General features: G+C 53.9%; 1 protein-coding gene across 2 annotated transcripts in view; it reads left to right on the top strand.

Moving 5' to 3' along the window:
* Window positions 1-14,035, top strand: part of CLIP2 (CAP-Gly domain containing linker protein 2) — a 65,389-nt gene that overhangs the window by 33,230 nt on the left and 18,124 nt on the right. For both annotated transcript variants that reach the window (XM_072943093.1, XM_072943092.1), the window contains exons 4-8: window positions 4,400-4,524; window positions 6,006-6,219; window positions 6,868-7,065; window positions 7,959-8,062; window positions 9,965-10,025. In XM_072943093.1, the coding sequence (XP_072799194.1) occupies window positions 4,400-4,524; window positions 6,006-6,219; window positions 6,868-7,065; window positions 7,959-8,062; window positions 9,965-10,025 (702 nt within the window). The remainder of the gene's footprint in view (window positions 1-4,399; window positions 4,525-6,005; window positions 6,220-6,867; window positions 7,066-7,958; window positions 8,063-9,964; window positions 10,026-14,035) is intronic.

Genomic DNA, 14,035 nt, shown 5'->3' with positions numbered 1-14,035 from the left:
CACCTGCCCATCTCCTGGGGGCCTCCTTCCTGCAAGCACCCCCCTTCACCTCTTGCTCTGCCCCTCCCCCCCTGCACCCCAGCAGGTGCTGCTCCAGGCCTTGGCCATGGTTCCCTCACCGGACCCTCACGGCTGCCCAGTGAGCTGGAGGGACTTGCCCCAGCCTCCCGGTGGCAGAGCCAGACAGGTCTGCTGCCCTGTTCTCTCCCCTGGGGGCGAGGCCCTGTTCTGAGGCATATGCGTTTATTTTAAGTGAGTCACCTGCTTTGACTTCCTCAGAGGAAAATCCCCAAGAAACAGATGAATTCAACCCGCCCAACACCCTTGCTTTGTGAGACCCAGATGTGGTTGGTGTCTGTCCCAGGCCAGCGGGAACTCCAGTCCCGCAGATCGCTCCCGAGCAGTGGAAGGGGAGGGGAGGGGCTTAGGAGGGTGGGGCTCATCTCCCCAGAGACTGGGCCCAGCCCACAGGGAGGGCGACGTGGGAGGGATGGTTCCTTAGTGGAACTGCAGGGACTTCTGTGCACTGCTGTTGGGGATACAGAATGGCTCAGACACTGAGGAAGACAGTTTGGCCATTTCTTATAAATCATGCTCTTACTGCACAATCCAGCAATTGTACATGGAAATTCTCTATATTTTCTGCTCAGACTTCCGCAAACCTAAAACTGCCGTAGAAAAACAGTCTATTGATCTTTTAAAGTGAAAAAAAAAGATTAAAATATAATAGAAATTAGAAAGGAGAAGGACTCATCACCCTGGAGGGTAGGGCCTGGCCCACGTGGGGTGGGGGCCGCTGAAGTGGTCACTGCGGGATCTCTAGGCTTCAGGGAGGTGAGTGTCCCGAGGTTGTGCTGACCTGGGCGGGGGTCAGGCACCAGGCCTGTTTCCTCTGGAAACCTTTCTGCTGTTTCTGGTTTGCTCCCTTCACTGAGACGATACCTGGCTGGCTCTGTCACAGTGAAGGAGGAGGGAAGGACAAGGGAAGGATTCAAGTTCAGGGACAGCTGTGGATGAGGGTGAGACAGCACCTCCCTGGGGCTAGTGATGGTTGTTAGTGCTATTCGAGCCGTAGACCCCCAGCTGAGGGAAGGGGGGGCGCCCAGAGTGGGAGGCCTGGTAGTTAAGCCCAGCTAGGACTGCCAAGGCAGAAGAGTCAGGCCTAGCAGGCTCTTCGGCTTGCTGATTACTGTGAACCTCAGTCTCTTCATCTGGGAACAGGGTAATGCTGACCACTGCGTAGAGTTGTGAGGTTTAGAATTCATGTCTTCGGCGCGCCTGGCACATAGTCAGTCCTTAAGAAACGGTGGGAATGGAATGAGTTTTCATCAGGGAACTGGTCCCTTTCAGGCACACCTGAGGCATACTTAGGGGTGTCAGAGAAGGTAACATTCAGAAAGTCATATTTAGGTAAACACACGCATTTATTATCACCCTTTTCTGAATTTGCCCTAGAATGACAGTGAAGGGATTTTTTAAATGGTATTAAACCCTCCAGGACAAAGAGGACAGGAGAGGAGACAGCAGCAGTGACACTGGAGACCCAGTGCAGCACGGTCCCCAGGTGGGGAAAACAGAGATGCAATCGATGTTCCCCTCAAAAGCCCCCGAGAAGCTTAGAAATTAGCCGCATGGTGGCCTCAGGAAACGGGGCTGAAAAATCTTCAGACTATTTCCCCTCCCCCGGCCTCTGGTCTCCTCTGCCTGGTGACTGTCCCTCCAGCAGACGTCTGGGATGAATGCTTGTCTCATGAGAGGTTCCGAGAGAGTCTTTGGCTGCGGGCAGCCCTGGGAGGTTGGACTGAAAAGGGAGGATGAAAGGAATGTTTTTGTCCTAAAAGCTGAGTCTCTTGCCCCGCCGGCTCCTCCCTCACTCAGCTCCTAGGTCACTCACTGCCAAGCCTGCACCCTCCAGAGGGCACAGAAACTTCTCCGGGGAAGGTGGCCAGTCCTCTGAGAAGTAAGAGAAGGTCATACCAGCATTGAATCTCAACAGAATGCCATGGAATATAAACATGGATATTCAGTGAATGAAAAAGCTCTGAAAAATGAAAAATCTGACTACAGATATAAGAAACTCTGCAGATGTATTAGAAGATAAATTTAAGGAAATCTCTCAGAACAAGAGAGAAAAATAAAAGGATCAGAGGAAAGGAGGGTGGAAGGCAAATAAGCAATCCAAGAAAATCCCCTAGGAATGACAAGGGTTTCTTGGTTGGAAGGGCCCGTGGGAGCCCAGGAGGCACCCCCTGTCCACCTCAACACTCCTCGTTGTGAAACTCTACCACCCTGGGACAGAGAGACGGTCCTGCTGGTTTCTGGAGTGGGAAGGTGGGCTCACATAAAGGACTGGGACTCACAATGGCTTTGAGTTTCTCAACAGCAGCCCTGGACCCTAGAACACACAGGGGAAGACTTCAAAATTCCAAAAGAAAAGACCCAGCCAAACTCACATTCCAGAGTGAGGGGAGCAAGGGAATTGAAGGTGTTCACACAACAGCTTGTACACGAATGTTCATCACAACTTTATTCATAATAAACCCCAAACTGGAAACAACCCACATGTCCGTCCATCAGTGGGTGAATGGATAAACAAAACATGGTGTAATCCATACTGTGAAATATTATTTGGCCATAAAAAGGAATGAAGTGCTGATACTGATAAACACGGATAAACCTTGAAAACACTGTGCTCCGTGAAAGAAGCCAGACACAAAAGGCCACATAATGTATGATTCCATTTGTAAGAAATGTTCAGAATAAGCAAAGCTATAGAGACAGAAAGTAGATAAGCGGCTGCCAGGAGCTGGGGAAGAGACGATGAGCAGTGACTGCTATTGGGTACAGGGTTTCTTTGGGGAATTAGATAATGGTGATAGCTGTGAAAGGACTAAAAGCCACAGGGTTGTACATTTTAAAATGGTTAAAATGGTGAATTTTATGTTCTATAAATTTTACCTCAATTAAAAAAGAAAGAGCAAGGGCAGAATAGAAAATATTTTCAGATAGGCTAAGGCTCAAATGCTTTATTTCCTCCTGTACCACTTCTTCAAAAGCTTGGGGAGGACATGCCAAAATAAGTGAATAAACCAGGAAAAAAGGAAGACATTGGATCCAGGAAATGGCAGGTCCAGCCCAGGAGAGAGGCGAAGGGACTCCTCACGGGAGTGGTGACAGGAGACCCCAGGCTGCCGGCTGTACAGTGGAGGGACACATGCCTCTGGGAGAGTCTTCTCCAGAAAGAACTGGATGGAATTCCTCATGCCTCTGAACGTCTTGGCAGGAGATTTAGTCAGTTGAAAGAGTTTCGGTTTAAATTAGTGTGAAGTCCATAAAAACTAGGCAAATAAGCATAAAAGACAGCTGTTATCTGTAGGGAAAAATTTGTGCTGGGAAGGAAAAGTAGCTAGCACCTCCCATCCGCATCTGTGAGCGGTGTTTACTTAGTCCCATTCCTGTAAACCTGGAGTCTGATCAAAATTAAGACATGGCCACGTGGGAAGGGTGGAGAGCCAGGAGGGATGTGGGAAGCATGGCGAAGGGGAAGCTAAGGCCTCCCATTCCTTGATGAGACGTCAGTGGATGTCACCCAAAATTGAAAAATCAAGAAGTAGCAATGTAAGCACGTCAGTTCGAAATTTGGAGCTCAATACAAGAACTTCCTGTCAAAGAGTTAAAGTCTTTCTGGGGAGAGGTGGAGAGACATCCAGAGCTTTTTAAGGCTTTGGAAGTATTTGACTCTTTAATTTTAAAAGTTTTATATGATTTTTATAGTAATATTCCCAATTATTGGCCTGTCCTGTGAATTTTTTAAATTGCAATCAAATATACATAACATATAACATTTACCTTCTTAACATTTTTTGAGGGTGCAGTTCAGTAGGGTTAAGTAAACTCACATTGTTGTGCAGCAGAGCTTTTTCATCTTGCAAAACTGAAACCCTATTCATGTTCAGCAACAATTCCCCATTTCCCCTCCCGCCTAGCTCCCAGCAACCCCCATTCAAACCATTTTAAGAATAACATTTATTTGAGACTCTAGTATGTGCCAGACACTGCACATACAGTGCTTAATCGTCACAAAAGCCCTTTTGAAAGATGGAGATGCTGAAGCTCAGAGAGTTTAGGTAACTCACCCAAGCTCACACAGCTCATAAATGGCAGGGTTTGAACGCAGGTCTGTCTTTCTGATGCCAAAGCTCTTGCATGGGACAGCCCTGGGAAGCACTGGTTATACCTATACCCCTCCCAGCTGTCCTTGGGCCTCCCCCACCCCATCTCTTCTCTCCCCTGCACATTGGAAGGGAGGGCTGGGATGAGCCTGGGCACCTGGGTGCCTGTGTCATCTCTGCTGTTCCCACTGCATCCTCTGGACCTGAGTCTTTCCATGTGCCAACAGGTTGGCGGGACGAAGACTGGCGTGGTGCGGTATGTGGGGGAGACAGACTTTGCCAAGGGCGAGTGGTGTGGCGTGGAGCTGGACGAGCCCCTTGGGAAGAATGATGGGGCAGTGGCAGGCACCAGGTATGGTGGGCTTCCCCCAGGGAGGGAGGGAAAGGGGTCCTCTTCGCATGGGATGGGTACAGGGGATGGGAATAGGGCATCTGAGGGAGCCAGTGTTGAGCATCTGGGTGGCTGTGCCAGACCCCACAATATAGATACTGCCTCCTCCCTTCTGTCACAGCAGCTCATGGAAGTAGATGGTGGGAATATTGCCCGCATTTTACAGATGGGAGAACCGAGGCCAGAGAGGTCACTGCTCAAGGTCACACAGAGAGTCACAGGCAAGTGCTAGGCAGGTCATCTCTTCCTGTGTTCCCCATGCCACCCGTGGCTAAGTGAGGTGGGCACACCAGAAAAGGAGAGACAGTGGTCTCTGGGAGTTCCCCTGGGTGACACAGAAAATAATCAGACAGTGCCTGGTGCTCTGCAGCCAAGGTCAGGGTCACACCTAGGTCCCAGGCTCTTCAATGTCTCTGATTAAAGGGAATTGACTGCTAGGAATGCTGAGTCAAGAGGGTCTAAGGCTGTGCCTGGGCCCCTTGGGGGTGGGGTAGTGAGCAGTGTCAGGGGTGAGGGGCTGAGGCAAGGTGGCCCGCGAACCTGTGTTAGCTGTCCCTGGGCTAGATTCTGTGGCCCCGGTGAGACTGGGACAGCTCTAGAAAGGAAGGTCTGCTAGGCTGGAGGTCAGTCTGAACAAAGACCTGAAAGAGGGAAGAGGTGGGATGGAATGGCAGTTTCTAGGTGAGTCAGAAACTGGACAGGACTGGGTCCTCTGGTGCCATGTGGAATTCATGGCCAGAGAGGTTTTGAGAGAAGATGACCTGGAGTTTCCATGACAACATTTGCCTTCCTGTTTTCAGGACAGATGTTTCTCTCAATTCACTCTTGCTTTCAGAATTTAGGGGCAGGTTGGGCAGCAGCACCCACCCCACCCCCAAGGTGTCTGCTTCAGGCTTTTGCTTCTCCATGCAGGGAGCTCCGTGGGCAGAGCCTTGGATCTGGTCCAGGGGCAGCCTTGAGAGTGGGGCTGCAGATACGGCTGGGGGGCTCTGACTGTTGCGTGGGAGCCAAGCATAGCGGGCTTTGGAGTCCACTGGGTCTAGTCTCAGTTTGCCATTTAAGCAGCTGTGTGGCTGTGGGCAGGTTACTTAACCTCTCTGAGCCTAAATCATCTCATCTGTGAAGTGTGGGTAATAATAGAGTGGTTGGGGGATTGAAATGAGCATTTATGTAAAGGGACTGGCACAGAGCAAGTGCTTGGTGATTGTTGTTCCTCCACCCCCCAACATATGCCCAATGGTTGTTCATGGCTATGAAGAATATTAGACCCTGCTCACCTCTGTCCCCTTTCAGGGAGTCCTATCTGTTTGTCTTAGGGTGTGAGTGATGAGTCCTCGAGCAGGAGCCTCTGTCTCTGCTGGGCTTCAAAGAGACGGGGGAGACAAGCAAGGCTCCAGACAATGGGGTCATGACAGCAGTGTGGGTCTCTCCTGCCTCCCCAGGTACTTCCAGTGCCCGCCCAAGTTTGGTCTCTTTGCGCCCATCCACAAGGTAATCCGCATCGGCTTCCCATCCACTAGCCCAGCCAAGGCCAAGAAGACCAAGCGCATGGCCATGGGTGTCTCGGCGCTGACCCACAGTCCCAGCAGTTCCTCCATCAGCTCTGTCAGCTCGGTGGCCTCCTCCGTAGGGGGCCGGCCCAGCCGCAGTGGCCTGGTGAGAATGGGGCTGGGGAGGGGTACCTTGCTATGTGTAAGGAGGGTGGGGACAGAGAAATTGAGGTGTCCCAATCTGCCCCTAACTTGCTGTGGTTACAGGCATCTGTCAGTTTGAAGGTTTTGAACAAAGATGAAGGTGTATATTTTTTTAATAGGGAAATTGATCCATTTACATTTATTGTTATTTTTATATTACTGATTTATCGGTAGCCTAAAGCCCATCTCTGGGAATTAAAGAGGGTCATACAGATGCAGGGCAGAATTAAAGAGGGTAATGCAGATGCATGCAGGTAACAGAGGTGCAGGGCAGGTGATTTAGCAAGGCTGGCATGGCCACCTAGCAGAGCTCAACTCAGTCCAGATGGGAGGTTCCTCCTAGTCCAGGAGAACGTGGCCCAGGTGAGGGAGCCCATCATGAGGCAGAGCCCCAGGAGCTGCGACTCCCCTAAACGCAGGGAATTCCCTGAACCGCAGACATCACAATTCCCTCTACATAAGTAGGCAGAATGTCTAGAACCCTGACAGCAGGAGGAGCAGGACCCTGGAATTCAAGGCACTTGGGCACCCCTGCCTGCTGGGTAGCTGGGGCTTGTCTGGACAGTGTGCCAGATCCCTGAGTCCCGCCTCCACCCACGCCTTCCTGCAGCTCACAGAGACCTCTTCGCGCTACGCCCGCAAGATCTCGGGCACGACGGCCTTGCAAGAGGCCCTGAAGGAAAAGCAGCAGCACATCGAGCAGTTGCTAGCTGAGCGCGACCTGGAACGGGCCGAGGTGGCCAAGGCCACGAGCCACATCTGCGAAGTGGAGAAGGAGATTGCCCTGCTCAAGGCGCAGCACGAGCAGGTGGGTGGGCGGGCAGGGCCGCGGGGCACCCAGAGGACACCACGGCCTCCTCGGGCCAGTCTTGTCTGTCACTCACGCTCAGAGAGGAGCGCTTAGGGTGTGCAGAGGACACTAAGATACTCGTTACCAACACCTGTCATCCTCCTGGCAAATGTCCTTCCAGTGGTAGGTACACATTCTTCCAGAACCTGGATATAAACTTGCGTATCCTGCTTTATTCCTACTTCCTATAGTGCGAGCATTTTCTAGTGGAAAATTCTTCCTCGTTTGAATGGCTGTGTTGCCCTCTGTCACGGGCTGTGTCCTTACTGACATGGCCTGTCCCCTGCTGGTTGTTTGCAAATGCTCTCTTTTTCTGAATAATGCATAAACAGCTTTGGGTACAACTGTCCACATTTCAGATTGTGCTTTCTAGCAGATTCATGGGTTGGTTTCAGGGAATTAGGCCTTGAGTCTGCTGCTGTCACGTGTCTACTCTTCCTGAGGCTTGTCCCCACGTGAGAGCTCCCTCCTGGGCTCCTGTCCCCATTTGGAGCCTGGCTCGCTCCTCCCTTGGATTCTGGAATCATTAAGGCCAAGCTGACATGGGGGCCGTGACAGGGGCCTTCACAAGATAATAGGTCTTCAGCCTTCAGGGGTTGAGGGAGGTGGCAGGTACTGGGGGCAGGTGGACCTGAGGTTCCCACTGGGTGAGGCCGGCCCTGCCATTCCTGACACAGCCGGGCCCTCCTCCCTCACATCTAAGCCCACGGTCCCTGCCCGACTAGGACTGGCAGGGAGTAGGGGTGGCTGGGGTTCCAGGCCCAGGTCCTTGCATCTCTCCTGCCTCTCCCCACCTGGACTCTGGTCCCCAGGAGGAGACTGACCCTGTCCTGGCCCTTGCTTGGGCTCAGTATGTTGCAGAAGCCGAGGAGAAGCTGCAGCGGGCCCGGCTGCTGGTGGAGAGCGTGCGGAAAGAGAAGGTGGATCTGTCCAACCAGCTGGAGGAGGAGAGGAGGTAGGTGTCACCCCTGCCCCAGCCCTGGGGGGTCACTTTCCCAGAGCCTTATTAAGGATGACACAGGCTCAGGACCAGCATGTCCAAACCCTGCCTCCACCATACACTGGCGTGTCACCTGGGCTAGTGACATGAGTTTGGTGGGCCTCAGTCCTCTCATCTGTAAAGTGGGGTGATGATCCCCATCTCTGCAGACTTACAAGATAACTCCAGTCAAGCACCCAGCACAGCACGGGGCGCCTGGGAGATATCATGTTCATCGCTGCTCTCTTCCCCTACCGGCTCGTGCCGCATGTCACGAGAGGACACCCTGGTTGGGATGGGGGCCTCTCACTAGGGAGACGTGCACCCAGTGTCCCCACCCTGTAACCCAGCTCACATGCACGGAACACTCCCTCTGCACAGGTTCTGGATTTGGAGCTCATTCGCAGCCGTGTCCTGAAGCTCCATTTCCATTCCCTGGGAAACCGGGGCTCAGAGAAGCAGCACAAAAGACCACTGGAAACACCTTGCACCTGGGGGTCAGCCCCCGTGCTGAGGGCTTGATCTGCACTGTCTCTCTCAGTCTTACAATTAGTCCAGGAGGCTGGTGTTGCTCCCAGGTCACAGATGAGAAAACTGAGGCTCAGAGCGGGGAAGGGACTTGCCTGAGGTCACCAGCCTATTAGTGCTGCCGCTGGCTCTTTCTGCCTTGCCCCAGTGGCCAGTGGGGGCTGCGGTTCCCTCTGTGTGGGGACTCTGGCCTGACTTGGTCCTGGTCACCTGGCAGGACTCAGAGCTGACGAGGGCCAGGGTTTCCTCCGGCCCAGAAGCCTCTCTGTCTTTTAGCTGATATGCAGATTTCTGCTGCTCCCTCCGCTCTCCCGGGCCGTAGGCAGCCCCCAGCCCCAGCCCCCCACGGCCCCCAACTTGTGCCTGGTTTTGGGCTTTCAGTCGAGAAATGTGCTTCCTGGGCTGTTGCTACTGCCTGACTTGGGGAGAGGAGGGCTTATTTATATCTGCCTGAGACGATCGTCGAGGCCCACACATCTGTTTCCCATGGCAACGGACCTGATGCCGACAAACAAAAACAGATCTTTAAGACATCGTGGGAGTGGTGTTCGGGAGGCCTAGGTGCAAGTCCCAGCATTGCCCTGAACTTGCTGTGTGACCTTGGTTAGGTCACTGGCCCTTTCTGGGCCTCGGTTGCATCCTCTGTATGCTGGGAGCTGTCAGGAGGCCCCAGGAGTAGCAGCTGTGTGAGGTGTAGTGTGCCTGTGTCTCTCCCCTGTGCTGTCTTGGAGGTGGGTGGGTGGGGGTGTCTCCCCGAGGGCGGCCTCGACACCTGCAGTGGGGTGTTGGGGCCCTCCACATCAGGGAACAGCCCAAACGGTGGGGGCTGGGACTCTGGCCCTTGATTTTGAGGGGAGAGGATGAGAGTGGGGTCAGCAGGGGAAGAAACCCACCTTCCTCCCCTCACTCCTCAGACTTCCGTGTGGTGTATCTTTTCCCTGCTGTGACAGAAAAGGGCCGTTAGTGCTTTGGTTTACTGTCATTTAGTCCCGCAGCCACCCTAGAGGGGAAGGATGCTGCATTAAACACTCCTGTTTTGTTTTGTTTGTTTATTTTTGTGGGAGAAGGAAGGATTTATTACTTGCAGCAAGTAAGGAGAACACCAGAGATCCTTCCCAAAGCAGTGTCTCCTAAACACTCCTATTTCAGAGAAGTTGGTGTTCTCTGTGTAGAGCAAGGGTCCGGAAGTTGGGAGGGCTGGAGGTTTCCAGGTGGCTCCGCCCCCGTCAGCCATGGGGCTCCGGGACAGTGCCTTCTGCATAATCTGGACCGCTTGGCTCTCTCTGCCATCTGACTTGGCAAAGCCCACCCCTCTGGGTGAAGCCTGCTCAGCCCCCTCTCCCCCTGCAGGAAGGTGGAGGACCTGCAGTTCCGAGTGGAGGAGGAGTCCATCACCAAGGGAGACCTGGAGGTAACCGTCAAAGGCCCCGCCCCCTGGGCTCACCCAGCACCCCTGACCCAGCCCTTGCAGGGCAAATGGCCTGAGGTCCAGGCAGCAACTCTGGGCCCCCTTGGAGTGGGGAAGGGGGATTGCAAGGGAGAAATGAGAAAGAGTTGAAGGTCATACCCCGGGAAAGTGACAGTGACTGTGGCGTCAGAAGCAGGAATGGCTCAGCTCCAGGAGCCCCAGAGGGGCCATGCTTCCTGTGTCAGCAGCTAGGTGGGATGGACCCAGGGCTGGGCCTGAGAACATAGTGGCTGGGCTCCTCTGTCCCATCTTTCTTGAGCAGTAGCCCTAAAGGTGTTCCCTGGGCCCTTTGTTCATCTTTAATTCCAGGTAAAATTTTGGCTGAAAATAGCTTGTGGTTGAGTCACAGAATTTATAGATGGGAAAAGAGGCCCAGAAAGGCAGAGGGACTCACGCAATCATGAAGCAAGTCAGCAGCAACTGGGACCAGGACCCAGGACTCCTGACTCCTACTTTCAGCCCATAAGGATGGCCAGTTACAGCACCTCCTCAGTTACGACACCGGGACGAGCAGTCTGGGCAAAGGTGGACCTTTCATGCTCACTTCCCAGTCCGACCCACCCTTTCTGAGCTAACGCATGGAGGACGCTCACATCAGTTAGTAAAGCACCTAAGGACCCCCCACCACCCGCCCCACCCAGCACGCACACCAGCCCCCCTCAGCAAATCACTTGAAGACTGCAGGGCTCACTAGGCCTGCTCACGGTTGGGTGGGCAGGAGTGCCTTTTCACTATGCCCCTCCCTGTTCCCTGGGAGGTGACAGAGGATGAGGACTCCTGGAGATGTCAGAAGGGACAGGGGGCAGTCAGTTCAGTCCCTCTCCACACTCTGGTCCTGGCCCTAACTGGCCTTGGCAGCCTCTTCCCTTCCTCAGGCCTCAGTTTGCTCCTCTGTAAAATGAGGAGCCTGGACTAGGTCAGTGATTCTCAGACTAGAATTCATCACCTAGCAGATATGTTCAGACACAGAATGCTGGGCCCAGGCCTGAGTGGCTGTTCAGTAGATCTGAGTAGGACCTGAGAATATGCATTTCTAACCAGTTGCCAGGTGATGCCAGTCTGGGGACATTTTAGAAATCACTGCACTAGATCATTTCTGAGCTCCAATGGGAAATTATGGTTTCTGGTGTTGGGAAAGAGCTGCCTTAAGCCCCCTCTGGGGTCCCGTGTCCAGCAGAATTGATGGCTGTCCTGTCCCTGGATGACCCCAGCTAGGGGAAGGACATGTGTGATCCAGGGTCACTGCCAGCTTCCCCTGGTGAGACAGGTTTTACCGCCTGAGCTTAGAGGATAGATATTGGGGCACAACCTGGTGTAGGAAGCCCAGCCTGGCGTCAGGGTGTTCCAATGTCAGTTTCCCTCTGAGCCAAGGGACCAGGTCATGTGGTTACGTTGGCAGGCTCTCCTGCTCAGTGGCTGACCTCCCGCAGGGGTCGGGCTGGGCTCCTGGGAAAAGCGTCTGTGGTTGCAAAGAGCAGAGACCCCTCCTGCTAATTCTAGTCAGCAGGGGGGTTACTGAAAGGCTGCAAGGAAATCTCACAGACCCAACAGCAGGCAGGCAGTTCAGGGAACTAGAACCAGGAACAGCATCAAAAGTGGAGCTGTTCTCCCCCCTTCAGGGGCCTCCCTCCTCTCACGACTCATGGTCAGTCTGTCTGTCTCTCACTGTGTCTGCAGGTCTCTTGGCACATCTGCTCCCTCCTCCCTTCTCCCTCCTCCCCGTACCCACCCTCCTGGCCCTACCCAGGCTCTGGCACCCACTGTCTCCCAGCTGTCCTCTCGAGGGAATCAGACTGGTCCCAGGCTGGCCAGTGGGCTGTCTGGCTTTGGATCAGGTGTCTACCCCAGATCCAATCAGCCCTGGCTGGGAGAGGCACGGGGTGGGACAGGCAGTGACAAGCAGCTAATTCAGTCCAAGGGCAGTGGAGTCCCTTGCTGCTGTTTCTATTGTGGCCATATTCATGGCAACCAGAAGGCAAATGGACCCAAAGTCCCTCTTATCCCCACCCATCTTGAAAGTCAAAAAAAAACCCAGGAAGCCTCCTTGAGCCCCTGATTCGCCTCCAGCTATGCCACCCCATCTCTCTGCTTGTCCTCCTCCCCTGTTACTCCCCCAAATACCCTAGGTGCCCCATTCCAGTCTCTCACCTCCTTCCTGACCTTGAATGTTGTCCTGTCCAAGGGCTCAATCTCGGGTCTACACTCTTCCCTGAGAGCATCCAAGCTGTGCCATTTGACGCCCTTTATAAGCCCATGATTCCCACTGTCCTCCCGAGCTCCACGCTGGCACGCCCACTGGACGTCACCAGGGGAAGCAAGTGACAGGCACCTGTAGCAGCTCCTGGGGCTACCGAGCTTCCAGGGGGCAGGGAAACGGGGAGTGCCTCCTTTCGAGAGCTCCCATCACTGCTCCGTATTGCTGCCGGAAGTCTGTGCCTTCCCCCTGTGGTGGAGTCAGGCTGGTGTCGGGGAAAGAGGCCCCAGTTCTGGAATCCAGACACCTGACTCCTAGGCTTCGCGCTGTCCCAGGTTGCTGGGTGATTCTGAGCCTGAGACTTTGTCTCCCTGAAGTGGCCCCTCTCCTGTGAGATGGGGAGACAGCCAAGACACCCCGTGTATGTGTATGGGAGGGGGTTGGGTTCTAAAGTCAGTGCATGAGAGAAAAATCACATCCAGCCTTACACTGCCTGAGGGTAAGCGTGGTGGCCCCCACCTCCCACGCCTCGGGCAGGATCTTCGGAGCAGTGAAGGCCAAATCACCCACCTCACCTGAACTCTAGCCCTTGGAGGCTCTCCCCTTCCCCAGGCTCCTACGGCTGAATTTATCTCCGTTAAGCAAACACCTGAACCAGCTCCACTAGGTTGCCCTGTGCCCCCAGGGAGACCCCAGCCCACAGACCAGGAGGCTGGAAGTTGTGAAAGTGATGGAGAAGAGCCCTTTGGGGGAGGGCACCAAGTGAAGTTCCCCTTGGGACTGTGAAGCTGGAGGCTTTTTCTTGCGCACAAGGCCACCAGTACGGTGTTTATGATCCTGCTTCATCTGGTGTGGGTCCTGGTTACAGCTTCTGTACCCATGATGGGGGGAGAGGAGGAGGGGACATGGCCCCTGCAAGGCTGGGGTTGAGGCACCATCTTCAGCCTGTAATTTTCTGTAAGAGACTGAACATGGCTGTTTTTTTATCACTGCAGCATGCTGCCTTCCTGGGAGAGAGAGAGAGAGCTTTTGTTCCTTTAGGAAAATTCACCGGAATAAGATCATGGGCCAAACGACATAAGCATCTATAGCTCCTGATGAATTGCATGAGTATTTCTGGGCCGATGGAACCGGGCTCTCCTGTCCCCATCACCCTTGCTCGTGTTGGGTGTATATTCTTGGGTTTTTGACACAATATGCTATGATTCTAAGCCCTGCTGCCTCTTCAGAACTGCCGCCTGGATTTGCTTGCACCTTGTCTCTCCTCAGTGATGGCAGGAGGAGCAGCAGGATGTGGAGGACCCCCAAGTTCTCCCTACCACGAGCTGGGTGTCCGGACCACTCTGGACGCCCTGGGCCTGGGCCTTCAGCCTCCCGCTGCCCTCGCAGGCCTGTTAGGGGAAACCCAAATGCCAGGCTGCCTGCCCTGAGAATATCAGGCTTTGTTAGCATGTGAAGTGGGTGTTGTGAAGCTGGGACAAAAGTGCTCTTGTGCTTTCGGGAGACCAGGCGTCCTCCACGGGGCCTGGGGAGTGGGCACCGCTGGGTCCGGGTATGCGGCAGGGTGGTGGGAGGCACAGCCCAGCTTTCACTGTATTTTTGAAAATCGTCCATTCAGTTGGGTCTTCCACCTTTATGACAAGCCTGGGGTCCAAGAATCCTGGGATCATTTACTCACTCATCCATCCTGGAGTTTTCCTGTGTGCAGAATTCTGTGCCTAAAATGGAAACAGCCTCTAAGCTCCCTAATGGGGAGCAG

This window comes from Vicugna pacos, chromosome 18 (assembly GCF_048564905.1).
Source record: "Vicugna pacos chromosome 18, VicPac4, whole genome shotgun sequence".
Taxonomy (NCBI): domain Eukaryota; kingdom Metazoa; phylum Chordata; class Mammalia; order Artiodactyla; family Camelidae; genus Vicugna; species Vicugna pacos.
Note: the sequence above shows the minus strand (reverse complement) of the source record. Positions and strands in the feature narration are given on the sequence as shown.